This window comes from Camarhynchus parvulus, chromosome 3 (genome assembly GCF_901933205.1).
Source record: "Camarhynchus parvulus chromosome 3, STF_HiC, whole genome shotgun sequence".
Lineage (NCBI taxonomy): Eukaryota > Metazoa > Chordata > Aves > Passeriformes > Thraupidae > Camarhynchus > Camarhynchus parvulus.
In genome coordinates, this window is record NC_044573.1 from 42406216 (window position 1) to 42430013 (window position 23798).

Consider the following 23798-nt stretch of genomic DNA (forward strand, 5'->3'; position numbering starts at 1 on the left):
ACATGACTGCCATGTCTAATTACCCTGCTAATACAGCTTAGTGGATATTGCTTGGTATGTAAAAGTCAGAGTTTTTCATGAAAAATACAGTACAAAATGGTCTTTTAAATTTCAGTGTAACCAATGGCTTGATTGTTTGCCCATATACAACCTTTCCTAAGAAAAGTCTCTCAGAACAATTGTTACAGCAGTGACAGACATTTCTTCCATTTATAAATTATTTCTCAGCCAATGCGCACTAACAATAGACATGGAATTTTAGTTGCATGAGTTGAATATATTTTTTAATTGCTCAATATTTTTCCATAGGTTTGCCTGAACACATTCAGCAGCCAGGAGGAAACTGGGATAAAACTATGGTCTTGGACTTTTTTTTCGTCAGGGTAACTCAAATGTGCTCATTAGCTTAATTTCATTTTGCAAAGGTGTCCTTTTTTTCATGCAGACTTTAGGCTCAATACTGTACACATACTGTTACATATGTACACATATGCTAACACTGCAATCAAATCCCCAGTTGCTGGCACAAGAAGAGGGCAAGTTATTTCCTGCTACAACTAACATATAAGGAAATATGAAGACACTAAACCTCTTTTGAACATTTTCTCCAGGATGTGTTTGTCAGTAAAGCGGGATTTTTTTCTCCTAGGCCACTAATCAATGCCTATGACCAGCCCAAACAGCTTTTGTTCAGACTGGGGAAGCCAAGTCCTGGGTTCCAGGACAGGATACACCAAAGAAATGAACTGATAATGGTGATAATGGTGGCAACCCCTCCCCAACAACAAGGGATCCTGACAGCTATGAGGGGTTGAACTGCCCCTGGATGGAGAGCTCAGGGACCGTGCTGAACAGAAACCTGAGTTATTACTGGTAACAATGACTTCAGATAATACAAGATCAAATATTTCAGGTTTAGATTTTTAACATTTATTAAAAAAGCAGGATGTATGTTCATTTCAAATTAAACAGTTAAAAATGTTAAAGCATACAAACAAATCAATTGTGTACTAGCAGCATCCAATTGTTAGAATTTTCTAGAACTCCTCCGTACAGTCTTGGCAAGCTCAAAATATTACAACTTGCAACCAACTGACCTCACCATAGTGCAGATAAAACAAACTTTATAAAAACAACAATTTAAGGTTAAATAAGCTTAAATAAAGGTGTTAAATACAAGACACTTGATCAAAGCTTCTGTACAAAGATAAACAAATTTGGCATTGTACAACTGATTGGCTGGCTCACAGCATACATGATTTCCATAGTTAAGCAGTGTAGCTGTTTAGCTGAACATGAACTATACAAAAGTAACTGAAGTTGGGAGTGGGCTAACCCCAGTGAGCCATTTACAAGGCATGTGTATTTTTAGAAAATCAGAACACTGTTTATATTCAGGCACCATTTGTTCCTGCAAATAAATAATCTCTAATGTATCTGCATCCAAACTAGTGTTAAACACGTCAGTGCTAACATTTTATAAACACAGCTCTGTGACTATTCACTATACCTCCATTCTTATTGCTATGACAATGTGGACTGTGGAAATAAAACTACTGTACATACAAAAAAATAGAGCACCTTTTAAACATTAAAGTATACGTCTGGTTATTCTTTTTATCTTACAATGCTGAAGCCCAAGCTAATTTAAATTGCTTTAACATCTTCACCAGCACACCTGAAATGCAGGAACTAAAACCCCAAATATTCCTCTTCAGGCAAGCCCCAGCCAGAGCAACTTCTAAAAATGTCTAAAATGACACTAAGGATTTTTTACATTCATCTGCACACAAACAAGTATCTGCTATTCTCTGCTTTCTTCATATGAATTTAAAGACAGGTTGCCACAGTTCTCTCTCCTTTTCAGATGAATAAAGCTGGACAGAAAATGTAGCAGAAACACCTAAAATGGATTGTGAACACAGTGAAATTATTACCCCGCTAATTCAAAGATACAGCTGTTAGGTTGTTCAAATAAGTATTTTGCAGGGCCCCAGCCATTAGGATTTTTTGTCTATTGTATTAAAAAACCATTCTGTAAATTTCCTCAGTTGAGCAGCTGCTGTTTGAGACTCTTCCTGAAGTCTCATGTTATCTTGTCTCAGGTGCTGCACCTCTGCTTGGAGAACTGCCTTGTCCTGTTTTTCCTGGTTGACAAAGATACAAGTTGAGCAAAGTGAGTAGTTGTGATTTATTTTTGTTGTTAATATTTCTATGCAAGTCATAACAGCTATATTTTGTTGAGCTCCCTAATTCATTCTGACAACTGTTAATTCCCCAAATATGCTCCAACTACCTAATTCACTCCAAGAAAATACTGCAAGCTAAAAAGAAAACTACATGTTAGTTTAATAGTAAAATTAAAGGCATTTACACAATTTAACAAAAGAAAAATAAAATTAAGCATTAAAAGCATAAGAAGCTTTTAGCTATAATAAATCATATGTGAGAGCCCAAGTTGTAAGTAATTGATTTCAAATAAGGAAGAACAATATCGAATTTCAAAATTTTTCCTTACATGATTATTTTCCTACCAAGAGCAGCTTCATTTCTATTATCCTGGCAATATCTCCAGCTCAGAATTTTGACAGCAAATGAGGCACAAATCAAGTCGTTGCTACATGAGCAAGGCAGCACAAGGCAACAAGGATGACAAAACTGGGGTGCTAACTACTTAGCAATGGTGACCTATCCATATCCCTGTCCCATGTTAAATCCAAAGTACCATAAATAAAGATGAAGTGTTTCCTTTTTTCTGGGGTATGAGTATTTGTAGGACTGTTGTTTTGGAGTAAAGACCCATAAACTACTTAGCCTTGGGCCAATTTCCTCACCTAACCATTCCCACAGGACCTTCTGCTCCTCAGTGCTCTGAGCAATCACTGAGTCCTCCTGTCTAGTTTAGCTGATGTACTTCTCTCAAGCACTTGGTGATCTCTGTGTAAAAATAAAACTACTAAAACTGGGGAACAGTTATGGTGCTTGTGGTCTCTTACCTTTCTCAGGTCAGTTTGTAGCTGCCTGAGGATGACTTCCAGCTGGTTTACTTTTCCAGTCAGAGTACTTGGAGCATGTTCCCTGTAAAGTAAACCACTACCTTCACTCTGAGTTAGTGAAAAAACATCTTCTTCCCAGCTTTAGCAGAGTTACACTTTTAGTAATAGCAAAGGAAACCAATAATGGGAAAAGAGAGACAAAACCAGCACCAGTAAAAGACTATTACTAGAACATAAATCCAGTCCTGCAATATCTGAAATACAGCACTGCTTCTCATGCAAATCAGGCAGAAGTCACAATGATTTTAAGAAGCAATGTTTTAGGAATGACTTGCACATACCCTCACAGTGCATGTCACACTCACTGGTCCATGGTGTGCAGGCACATTGGTTAACAAGCTGCTTTCTGATAAGCGCTAATCTCAAGCAAGATGCAGCAGCAATTACTGCAAACCAAAAGAGCTGTAAAAGGTTCTTTTGTCTGCCGTGCAGTAGTGTCATTTTCAGTAAAGGATAAACCTATGGCTTAATGGACACAAATATTTTGTTTAAAGGTCAAAACACATAAAATATTGCCACAGGTTAATCAAATGCATGACTGAGGGAAAATACTGAGATAGCTTCTGTTTTCTGAATGACAATGAGCACTGTGGGAGACAGTTCCATGTACACTATAGATGCAATTAGCCATCATGTGAGTAATTGTGTCTGAAGAGAGCAGGTGAAGAGAGAGGCTTTACATTCAAAGCTGAATCAGCGCTTCATGCAATTGCACAAATCTGACAGGTTTGCCATGGCTAAAAGGGGAACATCTTTAACAGTCTTCTGCAGTCCTTACTGATCATTAGCCTCGGGAAAGATATGGACTTAAAAGTCATTACAATAAATATGCTTTACCGTGTAAGCAGGCTAATTTGTGTAAAATTGGTTCAAATTAAAATGTGATAGTCTAACAAGCAAGAAGACTTTCTCCTCTATTTGCCATTCTTCCATTCCTACAATTGAAGAGCACAACTAATCAAAGATGTGTTTTTCTTTTAAAGTGTAGTGGTGGACAGATTATACTGCTGAATCTATAACAAGAATGATCTCTAAATTTACAAGCATACTCCTTAGAGCAGGATAGCTAGAGAATCAGGGGAAAAAAAAGGAATCATTTCTCTCACAGCACAGGGAAGAATTTGAAGAATTGGGTAGTTTGGCATAAAATCTGCAATCCTCTGTTACAGATTCTCTTGATTAATTTACCTCTGTATAAAAGAAAAATTACAGGTTTGCAAATAGCAAATAGTTGCAAAGATAGGATAGACCCTGTTCCAAGGTTTGAGATGTTTGCTGCCAATCAGGTTATTGTATCCTACAGAGTTGAGCTCCTGTTATGAGTTCTATTAAAATGAAAACAGAAATAAATGTAACAAAAATTATTATTGTAAAGGAGGAATGCAGTAAGAAATTTGATTATCTGGAACTCTGCATCTAACCTTGATCTGCATTCCAGACCTGTTGCAGTGAGAGAGAAGTTGATTTGAAGAAACAAAATTTTTCAAAATCAAAGAACTTATAAATCAAGGCAACAAGTCTGGCATCAAACAGCCATGAAACATGCATACAGGCAATTTAACATGCAACATTAAGAGAAAATCTTTCCTTAAAATAATAAAAATGAAAAAAATCATTCATTTTGAAAGAAATATGCTTCAATTCTGACATACCCCGCATCCTCAAGAAAATCTTTTCCATCTGGAGGACTCTCATCCAAAGGTAACTCCTGAGCTCCTTCCAAGCCCTGAGCTTGCTGCATATCATTCAAGGTGCAAAAAGATGCTACTCTCTGATCTGAAAAAAAGTAACATAAGGATACTTCTAAAATTGGACAAAACAAAAGTCTGTATTACAGCCATTATCCTGGTTCAGTTAGCAAAAATGGATGTAGGCTTCTACATCTCAGCTTTGAAGATAACCAGCAGATGTGCGCACCAACTAGTTGGCTTCCCCACACCTGCATCCAAAGGCAACCCCAAAGCAATTTTTTTATGTCTATCAGCAGTATGACAGTTTTGTCTGGACCACTTAATGCTGATATGAATAGTAAATTGGTCTTGATGAAATATGCAGAAAACCATTACAGAATTCAGGTCCACAACCAATGACAGTAATAATTCAGCAAAAAGGTTTGCATTTTTTTCCATGGACTTAGAGCCCTCAGATTCCCCAGAAATCTTCACTTTTCTTTTCATACTGCTTTACTGTCTCAAGCATTTGCAGAAGCTGATGGTAATCTGCATACTTGAAAACCAATAAATACACACTATTTTTATCAATTGACTTTTTATTACAGGTATTTACTAAAGCACTCTAGTATCTGCATTGAATTTCACCAGAACATAATCTAACAAGCACAGATGCAATTACCTATGGATATACAGTGTGGTTGCCAAAATACATCAGTCACCACATAATAGAAGTATGCCATGCAGATCATTATTGCACAGAACAGGAGTAAATGATGCATTCATTAGGATTTAATTTGTCTTCTTTAAGAAAAAAAAAAAAAAACAAAACAAAAACAAAACAACCAAAATCCATATTCTGTGGAGATTGATTTAGCTTATTTCTACCAAACAAAATCCATGTCTGTAGGCTTGTATGAATTCTGGCGACAACATGCCTGCCTTGCCCTTTCTCCCCTTGCTGTACCACCCCACCAGGCCCAAAGCTTGCATTATCATGCAAACGTGCAAACATAGGAAGTATCAAAAAAAGTTTACAAAAGGCAAAAGTCATCAATCCCAGACCATCACCTAGAAACGGCGTCTGATGACAGAACGGCCCAAATTCTTCATCTGAGTCAAAACCTGGAATAAGATTTAGAATGTTCCTATAAACAACAGAGTCCATCTCCACTGGAGCAGCTGTGGCCCTTGCAGCAGTGGGATGTTCCCGTGCAGTTCCTGCTGTGCTCACTCCCAGCCTTGCCAGGCCATTTCTACTCAACACCAACATCACAGTAAGCACGAGGTGCACGCCCCATGTCTCTGATAGCAACACCCCAGTGTTGTGACACAGCCTGGCAACTTGGCAGGCTACATAACAGGACAATCCTTCAAACTCTTAAGGACACAAACAGTGAACACAGGCCCGATCTCTTCAAACAGGAAGGACAAGTTCTACCAAACAAAAATAGGAAATCACTAAAATGCTCTTTGTTGGTTTAAAAACCCCTTCAGCATAGCATAGATCGCCAATTCATTCTATAATACAATGAACAAAAGTTGCATGTCTGATTTTGTCCAATATCAAAGATTGCAGCACATTTCCCATGCTTTTAGCCTTATTTCTGACTACTGATGGATCTCAACAAACATGAACATGACTATTCTATATGTGCTGACAATAAGGTAAGGACATAATTTTAAACACATAATCAATGACATCATTTGCAGATTTGAAACCTACTAAGATAAATAGATTTACTTTGTACAGATAAATAAAACTTTGTTTCTCAGATCAAACACAGTATGTAGCCCAGAAACAAGACAGTATAAACAAACAGTCTGAAGAACACAGATAATTATTGATTTCACCTTCATACGATAAACATTTTCATTACAACAACTAGTTTTTATAAAGAAAAATTAAGTGTATTTCTGGGTATGATGCTGTAGACCTAGATTCTGCTTCCTCCAAATTAGAGAGGCCCCTCCCATTCAATTGAATCAAAAGGTACATACTAAACAGAAGATAATACATGTAAATCTCAGAGCTCTTACTCTTAACTGAGATGTCCCTGCCAAACTCCAAAGAGAGTCCACCCACAGAAAACTATTTGAAAATAATATATTGGTCTTTATATCAAAAGTTTAAACAACTGACTTAGTGAGACCAAAGATGAGACAAAAATTCATGTTTAAATTTACAGTAAAAGAGTCATACAGCTGTAACCACTAAGAGTTTGAATCTGTATTTTCATTGTTCCAGACCACTAACAGAGGCCAGAAAAAACTCCAGGCAATTTTGATGTACTCAAAGCAGAAAAGGCTAAAATGAGTATAGTGCATGAAGCCACTCTCTCATTGTTAAGGTAAAGTCTACCCACAAACATATACTGACATATGCATTGAAGCAAAAAGAGTTACACATGCATGCCCTAGAAATCATCAAATGTTAACTAAATATTGTTATCCTTTCTTTTTCTAACAGTTTAACACACTACTTTGGTTAAAATAATTATCTGTCATGCTAAATGATCCACTTCTTTCTCATTATGTGTAGCATTACATTTAGCTATGAAGAATTTAAATCAAAGTATTAAAATAACATTAATTATAATAGCACAGATGTTTCTGCAAAGATAAATTTGCATTAAGAAACACTGCATTTTGATTGGCACCAGTAGACATTCATAAAAATCACCTGGAAAAAAATCAGGAGCTGAAACTACCAATGTTAAAGAACAGGGATGTCAGAAGGACTATCTTAGGCTTTTAATGCTCACAATATGACTTATCAAACACTAATCAGCTTTTTTAAAGCATAATAAACCCACTTTGAAGTAGAACAAATAGTACAAAGTTCTACTAATAACAATATTCAATATTTGTATTTGTGTCATTTGTCTTTTATAATTGCAGCAGCAGCTATGGACATCCAAAAATGCTTCTCTTTTTTGTCCCCAAAACATGGAAAAGATCAAAAAAGTCATCAACACATGTTGAAAGCCAGTTCTTCTTCCCTAACTTGAAGATCTATTGGAAGAATAATGCAAAAAGAGAATTGAAAAATTAAATCTCTAATTTTCCCTTAGTCTTTTCTGGGATTTCTCCTTTTTCAAATTTGGCTTTCCAATTTATTCCACCATATCTTTATCTTTGCTCAGTTGAGCTTGCTTTCTTTCTTTTTGGTTCTTTAACCTCTTTTTCACCCCAAGTGCCCTCCCTCTTTTGCTGTACAGTCACATAGAGTCCTATCTATTTTTTATTCTTTGCTCCAGGGATGGATACAGGAACATCACAACAGAGTATTTCCATCATGCGAACTCCTCCCTGGTTAGGTCTCTCTGCACTTCCCAATGAAATAAGAGACAGAAACTGGAAGTAGCCTATCCATGTATGGTAGAAATGGGAAGATTCCCCTTGCTACTGACTGAACTGATGTTAGCATGCATGCAAAACAGAGAAATATCAGCATCAAAACCCTGTCTTGCAAAGGAAGGAGTGCAGAGTGTTAAAATAATGCTCCACTGTGCTGCAGCTTATGGGCGCTGACCCTCCACAGAGGCAGCTCAAGCAAAAACCCTTCCCCTGCAGCTTCTTGAGCTTATGGATTTAATGCATGCACAGCTCTCCATTACACTGTGAAGACCTGTCTTAGGAATAACAGATTTTCAGAAAAAGTTTGAAGTAAATACTCAGCTTTGCACAAAGGTTCTTGTCAAGCAAATGCAGTGAAAATTAAATCCTGACAAAGAGAAAAGCATTACCACCATACTTTCAATTAAAAACAAAAGTAATAACTACTTCTACCCTCACAGGCCACAGTTTAAAACCTGCTGTTCTACACAGGATCAAGGCTTCAGCTGAATAAAAGCTAATACTAATAAACAGCCTTGTCCGCTCTTCCTCTGAGGAGAGGAAGAAAGTGAAAAATGAGACTACTGCTCTTGGTACACCCACAAGTAAACTCTGAGTACGGATGATGGTAGCAGAAATCTTGCTACTAATTTAATTCTTAATCCAACTGATGGCAACAATATAAGCACCTAAAAAGTCTACGTCTAACATTAATCAAGATACAATTGCTTCTTAAGACAGAGATGAAAGATCATGAGGACTACATTAGGGATGTTGAACTGATCAAATTATATAAACTGTCAACACATAATCTGGAGAGATAACAAGAGAAAAACTCTGACCTCGGAATCAGATTGGCAATCCTGATAAACTGATAGTAAGAAAAGACATTATACAAAGAAAAAATTAAAATTAAGTAGTATTTTAATTTCTAAGTATATAAGTTCTAGGAGAGAACACAATTTCAAAATATCAGGCTGGCAAAGCCAAACTAGAGAAAAACTCTAATTTCACAGATTCAGTATTAAAAAATTCTTATCAGTTTAGTGATCCTTTCCATTGAAAGTGGAGAGGCAGGTATTTGTTTACTTTTTTGGGTTTTTTAATATGGTCCTATATGAAATGTGATCCCATTTTCACCCATTTAAAAAAAAAAGATCAAAGCAGTTTTATATTCAGAAGTGGACAAACTTTAGAATCATCCACTCTCTTTTTCACATTGATGGAATGCAGAACAGTAGTTCCAAGCTATTTTTAAATAGAAAGTTGAAGCAGCTTCTAAGTAAACAACATTGAAATACACATGGAAACTGCACTGTTAATCCATATGCAACACATTCCTTTCCAGTGATCTTTTATGACATGCCTATCAGTTATTCTTTTTAAAATTGCTTTCAAATTGCAAGACATAGGATGAAGTTGAATAAGGGTTTAAAAATTCCATTCCTTGAAAAGGTTTCTAGTTGCAGCACTATGAATTTAGTCAAAACATTGTATAAATCTTCTACCATATACATAGATGTCTCTACTGTAGAGTCCTAAACAGAAAAGAATTCTATTCCTTCATACAAAAATGGATTATTATTTACTACTCAAAATCTTACAATAAACCAAAAAACATATAATAAAGAGCTTCTATCTTACAACTCAGACCATCAGTTCTTCAGCATTATCTACAGATATATCTAAGTTATTTGCAATTAAAACCCAACAAGTTAATACCCTTCCTCCCTAGCATACAGTACTGTGGGTTAGCTGTATTGGTCTACATCTCATTCTCAAATTCAAATGTAATTACACTTACATAACACTTACCAAAGTGAAATTATTTTAATCATGATACTAGGTAGTAAAAAGAGTGAAAATCTATTAGTTTTCAAAGAAAGCTAAAAATAGAGGAGCATAGCTGGTACAGAATGATCTTTCACTCAGCTGAACTCAACATTTTTCTTAGCATTTTAAAATATTCTTCAAGTACAAAGTTACAGAGCTAGTCATTTACTGATGCAAACCTTTTTTTCAGTAGTTTAAGATGTCAGTAACAAATAGCAGGGTGTTCCCTGAGCAATTGAACATCAGAATGCATGGGAAGAGCTGTCAAGATTCTCAGTGTCACAGTAGTTCCTGCCAGCTACCACAGCCATGTTTGAGTAGTATTGAATAGTAATGAATGCACATCAGGTCAAGAAATAATACAGTTCGTCAAATTCCTAATCATTGCTGTTGCTTTGGGTTTTCACAATGCCATTTAAATTAGTGCAACAAGCAGTGCTGAAGAGCTTTTGGTCACAGTGAACTATAATCACTTCACACTTTGGGAAGGAATCAGAAAATAGAAAACTGATTTCCATGGTTTAAAGAAGTTTAAAAAAGATCCAAATCACTAACTTCACAGTAACTTCACAGACAGTTTTCACAAAGACCTGTATCTTACACAACGATGACTGTGGTAACGTCATCCCTTATTCATAGATTACATTCAGTGACGCAAGCAACACCAGTTAATGAGGACAGCACTGAAAAAACACCTCTCAAACAACAAAACACAAACACTCAAATGTGTATATTCATATAAACACTCAAACCAACACCTGCTTTCTCTGCTTAGACATTAAGTGTAAGTTTAGCTCCCAGAGGTGGATGAGGTTTTTTTTCTTGGTTAATCTGGTTCCATAATTTAATAAAGCAAACCTGGTTTGTATCCTGTAGCCCAAATCCTGCTACTGCAAAATACACTGTACATTTCTCCTGGTCTTCAAGGGCTTATGAAAACTCACAGGGACCACAACTTCATTTGGACTACACATGCCAGTTTATAAACACAAAACAACAAACTCTCTGTTATTCCCAGTTTCATTTTAAACAGCTAACTTAAACTGTTTTGAATCTCCTTCAAAGATCTGACCTTGCAATTGATTACAGAAGAAACTTAGGCACTAAAGTGGAGGAATTGGATCTAAAATGGATATAGAGAGTATCATGAAGACCCCAAATTTTCAGTGACAACCTTCCACACTGAGAATTGATATTGCCAAAAGAACTAAAGGGCTACAGAGGCAAACACTAGATTTTTGTAATTCAAAATGTGGCTAAACAATATATATTAAAAAAAAAGTTTGTGTACTGAACATTGATCTTTATTTAAACTTTCCTGTTACCTTCAAACGCTCGTGCAGCATCTACCAGGTGAGACCAGTCTAGCCCTGTGGCAGTGTCTGGCAGGGGCATCAGGCCAGGATCATTGAATTTGGCTTTATCAGATAAGGACCCATCTGAGAACCAGAATTCATCTAAACAATAAACACAATAATTAGTCTTCCTTTAACAGTTATGTACAATTAATTTTGAAGCTACTATAATGATCTGTAAAAAATGTATAAGCAAAAAGTGCTTATCTTCATTTCCCTTGTGTTTGTCTTTTCCTGTTCAATACTCAGTAGGGGTGGAACAATCTCTAAATGTTGGCAAAGTAAGATGGCAGAGTTTTAAGGGGTATTTTTTGGTGCCACTGCACATGGTATGTCCCTCACATTTTCATATGAACACTGTGTGAGTAGGCAACATCCATTCTAAAGCATAGCATGTTAAACCTGAGCACTGAGCAGAAAAGTTGCTAGATACACCAAATTATATTTGTGAAGCAACTTAAAAGATATTTATATGCAGAGTTTTACTCTGAAACTACAAATATTCCTGCTCCAGAAGCAATTAAAAAAACCACCAGCTTTTCTTGTAATACATTTGTAAATTCTAGCCTATATCCAAATCTCCCTTTCACATTGAAAATATTACCCTATTAGTTTAACATCTCTGAGGATGTAAGACTTGGGTGAGATTTCAGAGTGAGCCATAACACACTGTAAAAGGTACACAGATCATATATTAAATGAAATGTATACACTATAAACTGCTCAAACAAACCTCTCAGTTATGCACATTCTAGAATGTACTACAAATACACATTTTAGTATAGGAGATGCTAATTTTCATAATTTTCTTGAATATCTTTACATGTTCCTAATTTGTCCATAGCAATCTTCACTCTGATCAATGTGAATATGTTAAAAAAAATACTGAACAGACACACAGTTTCTTAAAACTGATCATAAGCCAAAACTATTATCTGCAATCACATTTCATCTTAACCATAAAGGCAGCAATGGAGTATAATAATTTCATCACATGGTATAGTCAGGCAAAGAGATTTTTTGTTTCAAACATATCCACTCCAATGAAACAAAAAGGTCAAAATAGTAATTTTTCCTCAAATATTTCAGGAGGAAATTTCCATCTAGTCATTCCAGTGATTTAAACTATAATACTGAAGATGAGTATTTTTTCCCAGGAAAAGACCAAACACAAAAAACAATGAAGGAAGAAATGCATTCACACAAGTTGAAGATACATTAGCATTTAAGGAAATGGCATGCTGTCATTGTCCTGATATTAATGAATGTCCATTTGACTTAAAGATTCTGATTTAAAAATCCAAAGACAGTAGGCTGTTACAAAGCATTCCACTGCACAGAGCAATGATTCAAACATATGATATGCTCTATTCTTTGCAGAAACCTTGCTTAAAAATAATACAAAATATGAGGAAAAAGAAAGTGAAGGAGGCTTACAATCCTCTGTCAAAAACTAGGAGTCCCTGCAGAAGAGGTTGAAATTCTCTTTACTGTGGAATTTATCTTGTTCTACACTTTTATGAAAGATGCAGTATTGTTACATTACATTTGGAAGTGGTTTGACAAAACTGTAGAAATGTCCTTCTAAATACCTACTCTTGGTACATAAAAGTGGATGTTACATGAAATGGGAAATATAATATAGACATATATTCTACTCATATATCTGTACTAAGATTTTATTTTCAGTTCTGTATAAACATACATAAAACCTTACCTAAGGCTGCCTTTGTGCAAATACATTGAAAGCTGAAAGTCAGAGCAGCCTCTGAGATTCTGTATATGACTTGGGAATGGTGAGAACCTTATTTGTGCAAGTACAAATGTTTCATACATCCCTGTTGTGTAAATAGACAGAATACCTTATTTGAAAGACTGGCAAGCCAGCTTTTGGTTCTAGACCAGCAGGCAGGCCCTAAGGGACAGCCCTTGCTTTTGTGTGATCAGCCTGAGAGGCTGATTGTGAAACCTGTCAGGAAGAAGCCTGCTCCTAGCGCGATGCTGCCAGCTCTCCAAATTAAAGTGTAGGAGTGATATATTCACCAGTAGTCATCCTTCATTATGCATTGTCTCTGTGAGAACCTAAGTTCACCTCAGGGTGGATCCTATTCAGTCCTGCATAAGCCCTGTGACAGAGCCACTCAACTGCAGACAGCCTGCCAGAGTAGAGATTTGAATATTGATAGCTCTGAAAATGCAAGTGCTCATGCTGATGGCTGAAAGTCTAAGTGGAATAACTGAACAGGCACAAGTATACCACCACAGAATAATTCATTTTCAAGACATAAATGATGTTCTTCTGCAATGGGGGAGCAAAATAGGGGAAGAAGAAAAAGAATAAAAACACCAAACATGAGCTCTAATGACATAGGCCTTGGTGCCTTTGAATTTCAGAGAATATTGTTTGCATTCTAGGAGTGCTCTGGGTGAGATAAATTATTTGTAGCCTCCTGTATTTGCATTTCTTCCCTGCTCCTCTTTACCTTGCTGTTGCTTTACTCTGTCTGTGTAGGACTGCCACATCAGCAGCTGTTGCCTCTTTCCCTTTTTGATTTGTGCAAAGGTGGCAAGTGATGCTTAAGCATTCCCACCTCTGTATGTCCAGAAGGACACGCCTAATCTAATAGGCCACTACTTTACTGTGCACAAGACTGACTTTTGAAGCAACACAATTTCCTTTGAGGAAACATTTTCAGTGTTATCTTCAGTTTTAAAGATTATTTTATTTGTTGTACTCCTTTTGGCATAAAATTATTAATCTTGTAGTTTCCAGTCTTTTCAGTTGTGTCACTTCCTACACTTAGGAATTTTATTTATTTTTATTACTGATGCATAAAAGTATAAAGCACTATCAAGAGTCCCTATTTTTAAAATTATGTGGTCAGTTCAGTTTCCAACACAGCTCCTGAAATTGGTGGTTATTGGTCCCACATACATCCATATTCAAAAAGTAGCTAGTTATGCAGAAAGAAGAAGGATTCACCTGACTTAACCTATATTACTTCCAAGACAATTATCCTGCTTCAGCTGGGACTACTACTTTAATGCAGAGACTGTAGATAATGAAAAAACTATCTGCTAAGTACTCCTTGCTTCAAACTAGACTTGTCATTTAACAAGTAAATTCTCTCCAAAGCAGCTGCAGGTGAAGAAATATATCAAATCTCACAGAAATGTAAATCCCACACTCTGTGGGATGTCTGTTTTCCTTTCCTGCAATCATTAATTATATCTCTATAGTCCTCTTAAGCAACAAAATCTGCCTGCTGAACCCTTCCCTTCTTTAGTTTTGCCCAGGGTTGCCCTGCTTCAAGGATACCAGGCTGCTCATAGGCTCTCATGCACATGTGCTCCTGATAACCACTTTTTCCTTCCCTTCTCTTACTGAAGACAGCCTCATGGTGTAGTAAGGTGAACCATTCACTGTGTGAGAACAGATAACACCAAACATGTTCTCCTTTGGTTGTCTGAATTAATCAACAGCCTTGATCTGCTTGCTGACAAACTGACTTCCAAACTCCTGCCACTGCACATCACCAATATACAGTGATGCTCTTTCATTTTAATACTGCTTCTTATCAACAAGTTTAGTTTTGGATTGAAGCTAACATGGGCAGTAAGGCAGTTTGTAGATAAGACTTTCATCTATGAACATAGTTGCAGAGACACTTCCTGCACTTCTGGCGGCCTTTTCCCTATGTCATGTGTAATCTGAGAACTTTCAGAGTTTGTCAGTATACCACTTTAAAATATTCCCTTCCTTATGACCCTCTTCACTGCAACTATTCTGCATCTTGCTCCTTTCCTCACAGCACAGGAACATCCTGGCACTTTATCACTTAGGGCATTTTCTTTCCCCTTTCTTTTTGTGCTTCATGACAGAGTGGACCACAGTGCCTGATGTGTAAATGAGATTGTCTCCATGTGTCTCCCTGGGTTCCCCACTTAAGTTATTACACTCCTTCAGTATCAGTGGTTCTCATTGTTTTAATTCTTTCCCTGCTCATTCATCTGCCATGAATTTTCAAGAAGGGCATAGATTTGTACCTGCAACTGCATGTTAGAATCACTCAGTAGGAACAGCACTGTCTCAGTCAGGGAATCCCTAATGTCTCCAAAATTACAGAGTTCTTACCTACACAAATTCTCCTTTCTGGTTTCATTTAAAAATAAGATAAAATTAAATTAATATTTCCACATTTGTGTACTGTTTGCAATCAACAGCACTGGACTGTCAGACCTTGCAATTCAGGCTTTACTGAAAGCAATTGGTTTTTTCATGTCACTTCCCCAGTGATAAAACAATAATTAAAAAGCCCTATAGCTTCACTTTTCCCATTATCTTCTCCCAGTCAAAATCACACAGACATGAAGTTTCTGTTTCTTTATTTGTGTGGTCATTCTGTCTCATAATTCTGATTTCCCAGTAAACTGAAAGCCTTCAGGGTCACCGATTACTCTTTGGTTTTGGTGCTGCCTTGCTTACCTATTAATCACACTCTTTGCCTTGCTAGAGGGGCCTCATGAGATTTGGTGCTGCCACAGTATTTCATGCTGGATAATGTGCAAGAATATACCTTTCTAAAATTGATTTCAGCCAAAACCATGCTATTTCCACTGATATCTATAAACATTAAATATCAGTAAAATTAAAATGCTTTGAGATCATACACAAAAGACATTACTATGACAGGATATGAATCCTGATATCTGAAACCACAACCGTATGTTAAAATTATAAATGAAAAAGAAACCTCTCACATCACTGCTGTAGAATGTAAATACCTACTAGGCACTGACTACATAAAACCTTCCTAAAAAGAGCCAAAGTTAGTTTCTCATATGGAGATACTGACTAAACTTATTTTTGAAACATAGGTGGGCAAGCCATGATGTGTTTTATTTCAGAGTAATTACACATAACCAATCAAATCATCCTTGAAACAAACACCACAAAAGATTCTATATAGCTGGCATTGATAAGCACTTTTAAAACACAGAACCAGAAGCAGAAAATAGAGGTTGCATATGAAAACAGCACGAATTGCCTTGGATCAGTTTTTGACTGACGGGATACTGATTTAATGGGGTTTTTTTCCAGTTACATATGTGTATATTTAACTTTCTGTATCTAAGAAGCAGCAAGAATGAAATATTAGGTGTCTAAGACAGAACTAATACAAAACTCACTAAAATATGTCTGCTGGAGGAGCAGCATAAAGCTTGGATGTACACAGTTAATTGCTTTGTGCCAATCTCCTGAAGAAAAGCAAGCTGAAGGTTTGATTTCATTGCATGTTTACATGCACAAGAAATGGCTCTAAAAAACAAGGCCTAATATAGAGAAAAACAAAAAAAGAAAATACAATCAGGATGCCTAACTTTGTATACTATACAGCTCCTTCATAGACTACAAAAATCCACTGAATTAATCTCCTGAGAAACAAAACAGATCTCCATTTGCTATGTGTGAAGGAATAGGATCCTCTCAGATTAAATTTATAGTAAATAGTTTCACTGTGATAGAAGATTATTTTTAGAATGGCAAAAGGTACACCAAGCATGCATGCCCACCCGAGGCAGGAATTTAGCATTTGTCTGAGATACCAATTCAAAATTAACCAGTGGTTAGTGATCAAAACTTGGTCTCATGGCTGAGGCCACTCTAACTAGAAAAGTGTTTTGTATATGAAGCTTATTTCTCAAAGTTAGGGGATGACTGCTAGTTGCTGAAGGACATGATGAATGACAGAGCCCTTTTTATTGCTATTTCTTTTAAATCATCTGGCTGCATTCTCCCTGGACATGGGCCTAAAATGTCTTTAATGCTTTCAAGAAATTCACCCACGGCTTCTTAACTATGGACTTCAGGGTCCATTTTTTAAATTGCAGTCAGCTGTGATGCAAAATTAGAGTAGCTAAAGAAAAGAGGGTTTTTTTCCAGATTGCATGTCAACTCCAGGTGTCCCCTATACGCCAGCCTAAACTAACTGAAAAGCATATATATTCAGCATTTTTGAAAAAACAATTCACTCTTATTAAGTAAACAAATATAGATATTTAACCTAAATATACATATCTATCTGTGTTGATTTGGGCTTTTCATTTGATTTTTTTAAAATTACTACAAACTTCATAGCTCATCCTGGAATTATTGCAAGCTAAGCAGATAATAAAGGTCTCATATACAAAAACTTCACAAGTAAAAATCACATTCATAAAATAATTTTAACTTAGCACCTCAGACTACTCTTCTTCTGCCATTAAAAATGAAATGTCATTTGTAAAGCTTTTAGTAGTATGTTAAAAAAGTACCAGCAAATTCAATTTGGAAATAGAAGTCAAACTGAACATTTATTGTACATTTCCTTTTAAGATGTTACTAAATGGATCATCTAAATAAAAACTGTTCCATTAAGCTATTATTTCAAATATATTTGTGAATATTTCAATAATTCAAATGCATATAAAATAAAAAAACAAAACAACAAAAAACAGGTCAGCTTGGCTTAATTAGGTCACCACTGGAAAATAAAATGATAACTAGAAATATCTTCAGATAAAGCTTTTGCCTATCAGTGATCTCATGAAAATTCTTTGGAAAGTAAAGTGAATATTGTCTCCAAACATGATAAATATGAAACAATAGCAAGCATGAGCATGTACCGCTGACCAAATATTTTTTTACTAGGATAACTAGAACAGTCAATTGACATTTCTTAATTTCACCTTAAAAGTAAAATCTCACTTAATACCTGGTGATTCGTTTGAGTGTTCTACAAATATTCCAAACTCGGCAATGACAGCGACAATGACTTACTTCTCAGATTTCCCATTCCAGGAGTCAGGCTCATTCTGGGAGGCAATGTGCTGTGGTATGGTGGAGTAGTGCTGAACAAGATGTCATTTGGCAAGGCCTGGTCTATCATTGAGCTCCGAGAGCTGGCATAGGAAGATCCCCTTCGATTGCTACATATGCTTTCATCAGAGAGCGTGCGGTACAGCGTCCTCCGGGGGGAAAGGTTTCCATAACATGAAAACTAAAGATAAAAATAAGAACACATATTGCTGGTTGAAGTGATTCATAGAATCATATCCCTATCATCAGCTCTTGGGAGTGTTTTCCTGGACAGGCACTCTGGAATTCTTGAACTAATATAGAAGATCAGAGATTTCTTCTGCCATATCAGATCTACTGGGGCCTCAAAAGAGTTACTGAATTGGATATTCAGGCTTCCTCTCAATATTTTGGAATATATCACCATGAATTAATCAGATACTGTGCTGTTTTAGTAATCATGAAATGTTAAATGAAAACTTCATAGCCTTATGACAGCAATGTTTTACAGAAATGTATGAGGTTACCAACTCTGGCTATATGTATGCAAGACTATACACAGAACTGTTTGATTTTAATTTGAAATGACCATGCTTTACTGTTAAGCATTCTGAACTGATATATGCTGCCACATAATTCATTGGATGACAAAAATTACTTGAAACACTGCATCTCTCTTGATATCACAAAAGAGGGTAACAGGGTTCAGTGAAAACTGCTTATGCATTTCAAAAAGTTACTTAGACCACAACCCAAATATCTACAGTAAAACAAGATGCTGCTGTATTGTAAAGCTGGACCATTCCACTTTGTAAGTTATTTCTCAGCACTGCAAATACATTTTTCTTTACATCTACAAAGCACAATCAAAGCTTTAATTATTCTACTGGTTTGTCCTGCATACAATTACACGTTTCCTTTGTGATTAATTGTGTGTTCCATGTTTCCTATGCAGAACAAATGTTTAAGAGGAACAGCTTTTGCAAACACTGAATATACCATGGAATCTCACATATTCATTTCTGACTTCACTGCCAAAGGTAACTGGCTCACCAATATCCAGATTATTATCCTCTATGAAGGCATAGCCACAGACTGTACACTGTCAACTCCTGTGGCTGGGGCTCCTTGTGGTCTCACTTAACTTTTGTTTAGGTGCCTTGGAGAGGAAAGGATAGCAGTCATTTATCTCAGCCACATCTCCTCTCTCTTAGTTGATTCTTATTTAGGCAGCCAGAAACACTGGCAGTTCTTGGAATCTTCACAAAACCCCTCCAATTATTGTATCAATCATAAATCATAAAAACCTCTAGGACATGACCCACAAAAGCATGTATAATGCACACATAACATACCTCATATTATAAAATATAGATTATCTGAATTTTAAATTCAACTCTGCATTTAGAAGGTTCCCATATGCTACTTTTGTTCAGACATGATGATTATGCTATTTAGCATATTGTATAAACACAGTGGGTTAAGAGAACATTGGCTTAATATGGAAGTGTGACAATTATCTCAAGTAATTTAATTGCTTTGTTCTTTATTCCACATTAAGCATAGCATTCAGAACCATTTACTTTGGGAAGCAGCAAATTTTAAGATCACTATCCACATACTGTGAACTATTAAGCTCTATCAACTGTCTTCATACTATAAGGATTAGACCCAGGCTCTCCAGTAGCACTGACAATTATGCCTTCAGAGCAGCTGCCACTGATACCCACATGAAACTGATCTAGATTTCTAGCAAATTGTTGGTACTATTACAGGGCAGAGGAAAGTGGGCTACTTTTATTCATGTGTTCTAATATCACACAAGATGTACAAATTTAGGCCTCCTTCATTGAAAATGTCACTTTTAATCTTTCAAATTATAATGAAGTTGCTTAACCTACACTGGTCAAGCTAAGCAAAGACATACTTAAACAAATACTGGATTTTATAAATAATCATCAAACAAACATTTCCCATCCTAGTGGGAAATTATATTTTGGGACTTATGGTCATCCCCATAGAATAAACTTAGCTTGTACAAAACAATATGGCATTCTGTATAGCAATTTTGGGCATACCAGAAACCCATTTCTAAGGTTACTGAAAGACTGAAACACATAGAGCCAGAGGAAGTAGCCAACCTTTCTTCTCCCTTCCTCCATAGAGAGGCTGTCTGGCAGCATCAACTTCAGAAAATCTTCTTTGGACAAGATTTGCTGGCTTTCAACAATAGCATTCCTGACAGAAGTTTGGAGTGGACTCGATGCAGACACAGCATCAATATCATCATACACTCTGTTGAGAAAATGGGTGTTTTTAGCAAGAAATTGGATTTGAAAGACTGCAATCATTTTCTGTCAAAGTGAAAGTTGTTAGAATTATCTTCTGACACAGCACACTGTTTAGAAAATTTTTTTGGTTGCTTAACCTTTATGAAGCTGTTTGTGGGTACAAAATGAAATTCTTAAACCACTGAGAAATGGAGCTTAGGAATTCTAAAGAACAATTTCAAAAAGTATAATCCTTGTTTCTCCTAGCTTGCCTCTCTCTTTTTTACACACCACACTTCTCTATCAATACAAAGGTTATATTTTTTTTCAACATTTCCAACGGTTCACAACAAAATACTTTGACTTCCATAGCAAATAAAAAACCCAACATTTTACAGTACAATATTGCATCCAGCTTCACAATCTGGCAAAATTACTATGGTCATCACAGCAATGTTTGAAGTGTATTGGCAATCAATTGCCCGGTGTAAGTATATTTTATTATAAGCAATTTCATAAAGCTATTTAGATAAATTAAAAAGGTGTCTTCTCCAACTATCAGCACATAAAAATCTAGTTACAGTCAACAAAAGACTCTCAAACTGAATTATTAACCTTCAGCTCCTTCCAGTGAGAAAGGAGAGACAGGGCTTTAACAGGCTGAATGTAATGGAAGGAACTGGAGATTGCAACTCACAGACAACACACACTGGAAGCCATTGCTCTCTGCCAAGTGCAGCCTCATTAGTGACTGTCTTCAGCAGAGAGAAAATAAGCTTTGCTATGGTAAGGTGTAATTCTCAGTGAATTATAACCTACAGTGGCACAACATTCAGCAATTGACCTGATATTCATCATCACTGCTAATTAGAGATGCTATTTTATTTCAACATAATTATCCTTGGAGAGATATTTCCTCTCTTTGATATAGAGAGCTTTCCTAGAAAGAAAGAGGTGAGGGAATTGTGTATGTCATGGAAAAATCTGAAAATATTTTTTGATATAGGAAGTGTTGTCATATTCAATTAATAGTTCTTGAACAGAACTATCTCTTGAAGATAATTTCTCAATTTTTAGTCTAAATATCCCAATTCATTAGGCAATTTTATTTTAAGGCTGCCAGTCAAAATAAGGAGACATTGTTTCAGTAGTTCGTTGATTTCAAAATCCAAAAATTTGTGGGAAACCCTGAAGTTAGCCCACTATAATTTAAATACTACTATGTCCAAACAATTTATGTAATTAAAACATTAATTAATGGGAGAGAAACAAGATCATCCCTCTGTTAACACAAAGGAACACATATAACCAGGACAGGAGGGTAGTAATGTCTTTAAAAATTATGAATATAAGAGTTTAACTTCAGATTCATTTCATAGCATATATATTCTAGCATATATTTTTAAATATTACTCTTGCCATAAATATGCACGCATATGCAAAATTAGGTATTAGATAAAAATAACCCATTCCCATTAAACAAAGAATAATCCAAATTTAACATTTGAAAGTGTTACATTATATCAATTATAAATGTTACATACATTACTGCATGTCATCTTGTCAATTTTTTGAGATAGACAGTGACTGGCTATGGTTTATTGAGAAACAACAAATACATTGTCCATGAAGATGATTTTGAAGCCAGCAGGAATTTCAAGGCTAGCTTTAAACAGCAGATCCAAACATTACTGATTACGGAGGCACCATTGTGAAAGTATTATCGCTCTATATTTGAGGTACTGCATGTTTTCCTTTGAGTTCAAGCCTTTTTCTTCCACCTAAGAACAACACATTTCTCATGGACTATTCAAGTGTTAAGCTTCATTAGATACATAAAGGTACAGAAAAAACCCCTGAGCATTTAAAGGCAAAACAGAATTTGTAATTTTTTTCTATCCTATTTTAAAATTGGTTTTCACTACCCTTCTTCCCCCAATGAAGTAAAACAGAGTGCTTACTCATGACATTCTGAAACTTCAGATTCTTCAGGTGTAGGACTTCCTTCTGATTTTTTCCATCCAATGACATATTTACTCACTGCTCCTTGTCTGTGGTAGGGTTTTGAAATCGACCCAGACATCTGTTGACTGCTATTCTGTGACACTATATAAACTTTGGAGGTATCTAGGGAGCCACTCTTTTTAGAGCAGTGTGTGGATGGGCTTCCTGAGTGATGTGACCCACTGGAAAAGTGAACCAAACACACAAAAGGAAAAATTAAATATGCTGTGCAACAACAAATCAGAAACGCTTTGCCTGGTATGCAGCAATAATTCCCACAGTTAAGTTTTTCTGAAGGTTAAAATCAATGAAGCAAAATTGGCACAGTAATTTTCTACACACCAACTGTGTACACATTAAAGCTCTTTGAAAACAGAATTGTGATGAGTTTCTAGAAGAAACAATGCATGGAATTCAGCCTGCTGAAATGCCAATGCAAACTGATGTGAATCAAAACCAAAAGCCTAAATCCAAGATATATATATATATTCAATTTGTGTGTGAAATTTTAAGTAAATATGTACACACACATCTACATAAAGAACTACATAGGGAAATTACTCAAATATCTCCCTAATCATAAAACCTGTGTGCTTTTCCATTTCACAATAATTTTGCCAGTTGATGCAAGATTAGGCTGTGCCTTTCAATCACACACACTAATATTAAATTTCCAGCAAATTTAACAGAAGTAAATTTCAGTTCAACAAGACAATCCTCTGGATAATTTTAACAACCCCTGTTATTATGAGTAATAGCACCAGTAGGTACTAAGACATACTTTTAGTGAAGACTCTAAAACCTATTCCAAATAAACGAAATAAACACTGCCTTGAAGAATAAATTTCTTCAGAATAACCATAGAAGACAAATTTACTCATGTCAAGCATATAAGTAAATCAGTACTCAAGATATTATTTGTTTATTTTCCTGTACTGATTGACACTGAAAACAGGAAAATCAGAGGGAAAGAAGAACAAACAATTTCCTTCTATCCTTTACAGAGTAAAAACGTTAACACATAGACCAAAGCTTCAATTTCAAAGTCACCATAAAATGGGAACTGGAAGATAAAGGCAACCATCTATAAAAGTGTACTTTCAACATGCTTTACAACAGATGTACCATGCAGATGTTTCATTGGTAACAAAAAGAAAAGCTGAAAATCAATCATAAATGCTGTTCAACAGCAAAACTGTAAAGCATACATCAGAATAATGTAAATCTGGGGGGATGGTATGCAATGCAGTTTCTTTGTATGTAAAAATTGTCAAAATTTTTCTGATTTCCCTCAGCAAAGCAAAAGTATGTGAAAGAAGTTCTAGGTGAAAATGTCTATTTTACTCAAGGATGTTTCCCAATTTTAAAAACCTAAGCAATTTGCAAGGGTCATGTATAAGGCCACCATCAGGGAGGTCTGGCTATGCTGTCCA

At 35.9% G+C, this 23798-nt stretch overlaps 1 protein-coding gene across 5 annotated transcripts in view; it reads right to left on the reverse strand.

Annotated features, from left to right (window-relative positions):
* Window positions 1–907: 907 nt before the first annotated feature.
* Window positions 908–23798, reverse strand: part of SIPA1L2 (signal induced proliferation associated 1 like 2) — a 125191-nt gene continuing 102300 nt past the window's right edge. For 2 of the 5 annotated variants that reach the window (XM_030945094.1, XM_030945092.1), the window contains exons 16-23: window positions 22323–22547; window positions 20233–20386; window positions 18074–18293; window positions 11224–11355; window positions 5798–5851; window positions 4709–4832; window positions 2997–3078; window positions 2001–2147 (exon numbers count right to left, since the gene is read on the reverse strand). In XM_030945094.1, coding sequence (XP_030800954.1) covers window positions 2001–2147; window positions 2997–3078; window positions 4709–4832; window positions 5798–5851; window positions 11224–11355; window positions 18074–18293; window positions 20233–20386; window positions 22323–22547 — 1138 coding nt within the window. Of the gene's footprint in view, window positions 2148–2996; window positions 3079–4708; window positions 4833–5797; window positions 5852–11223; window positions 11356–18073; window positions 18294–20232; window positions 20387–22322; window positions 22548–23798 lie in introns of all 5 variants that reach the window. The other 3 variants (XM_030945091.1, XM_030945095.1, XM_030945096.1) reach the window with 3 other exon arrangements.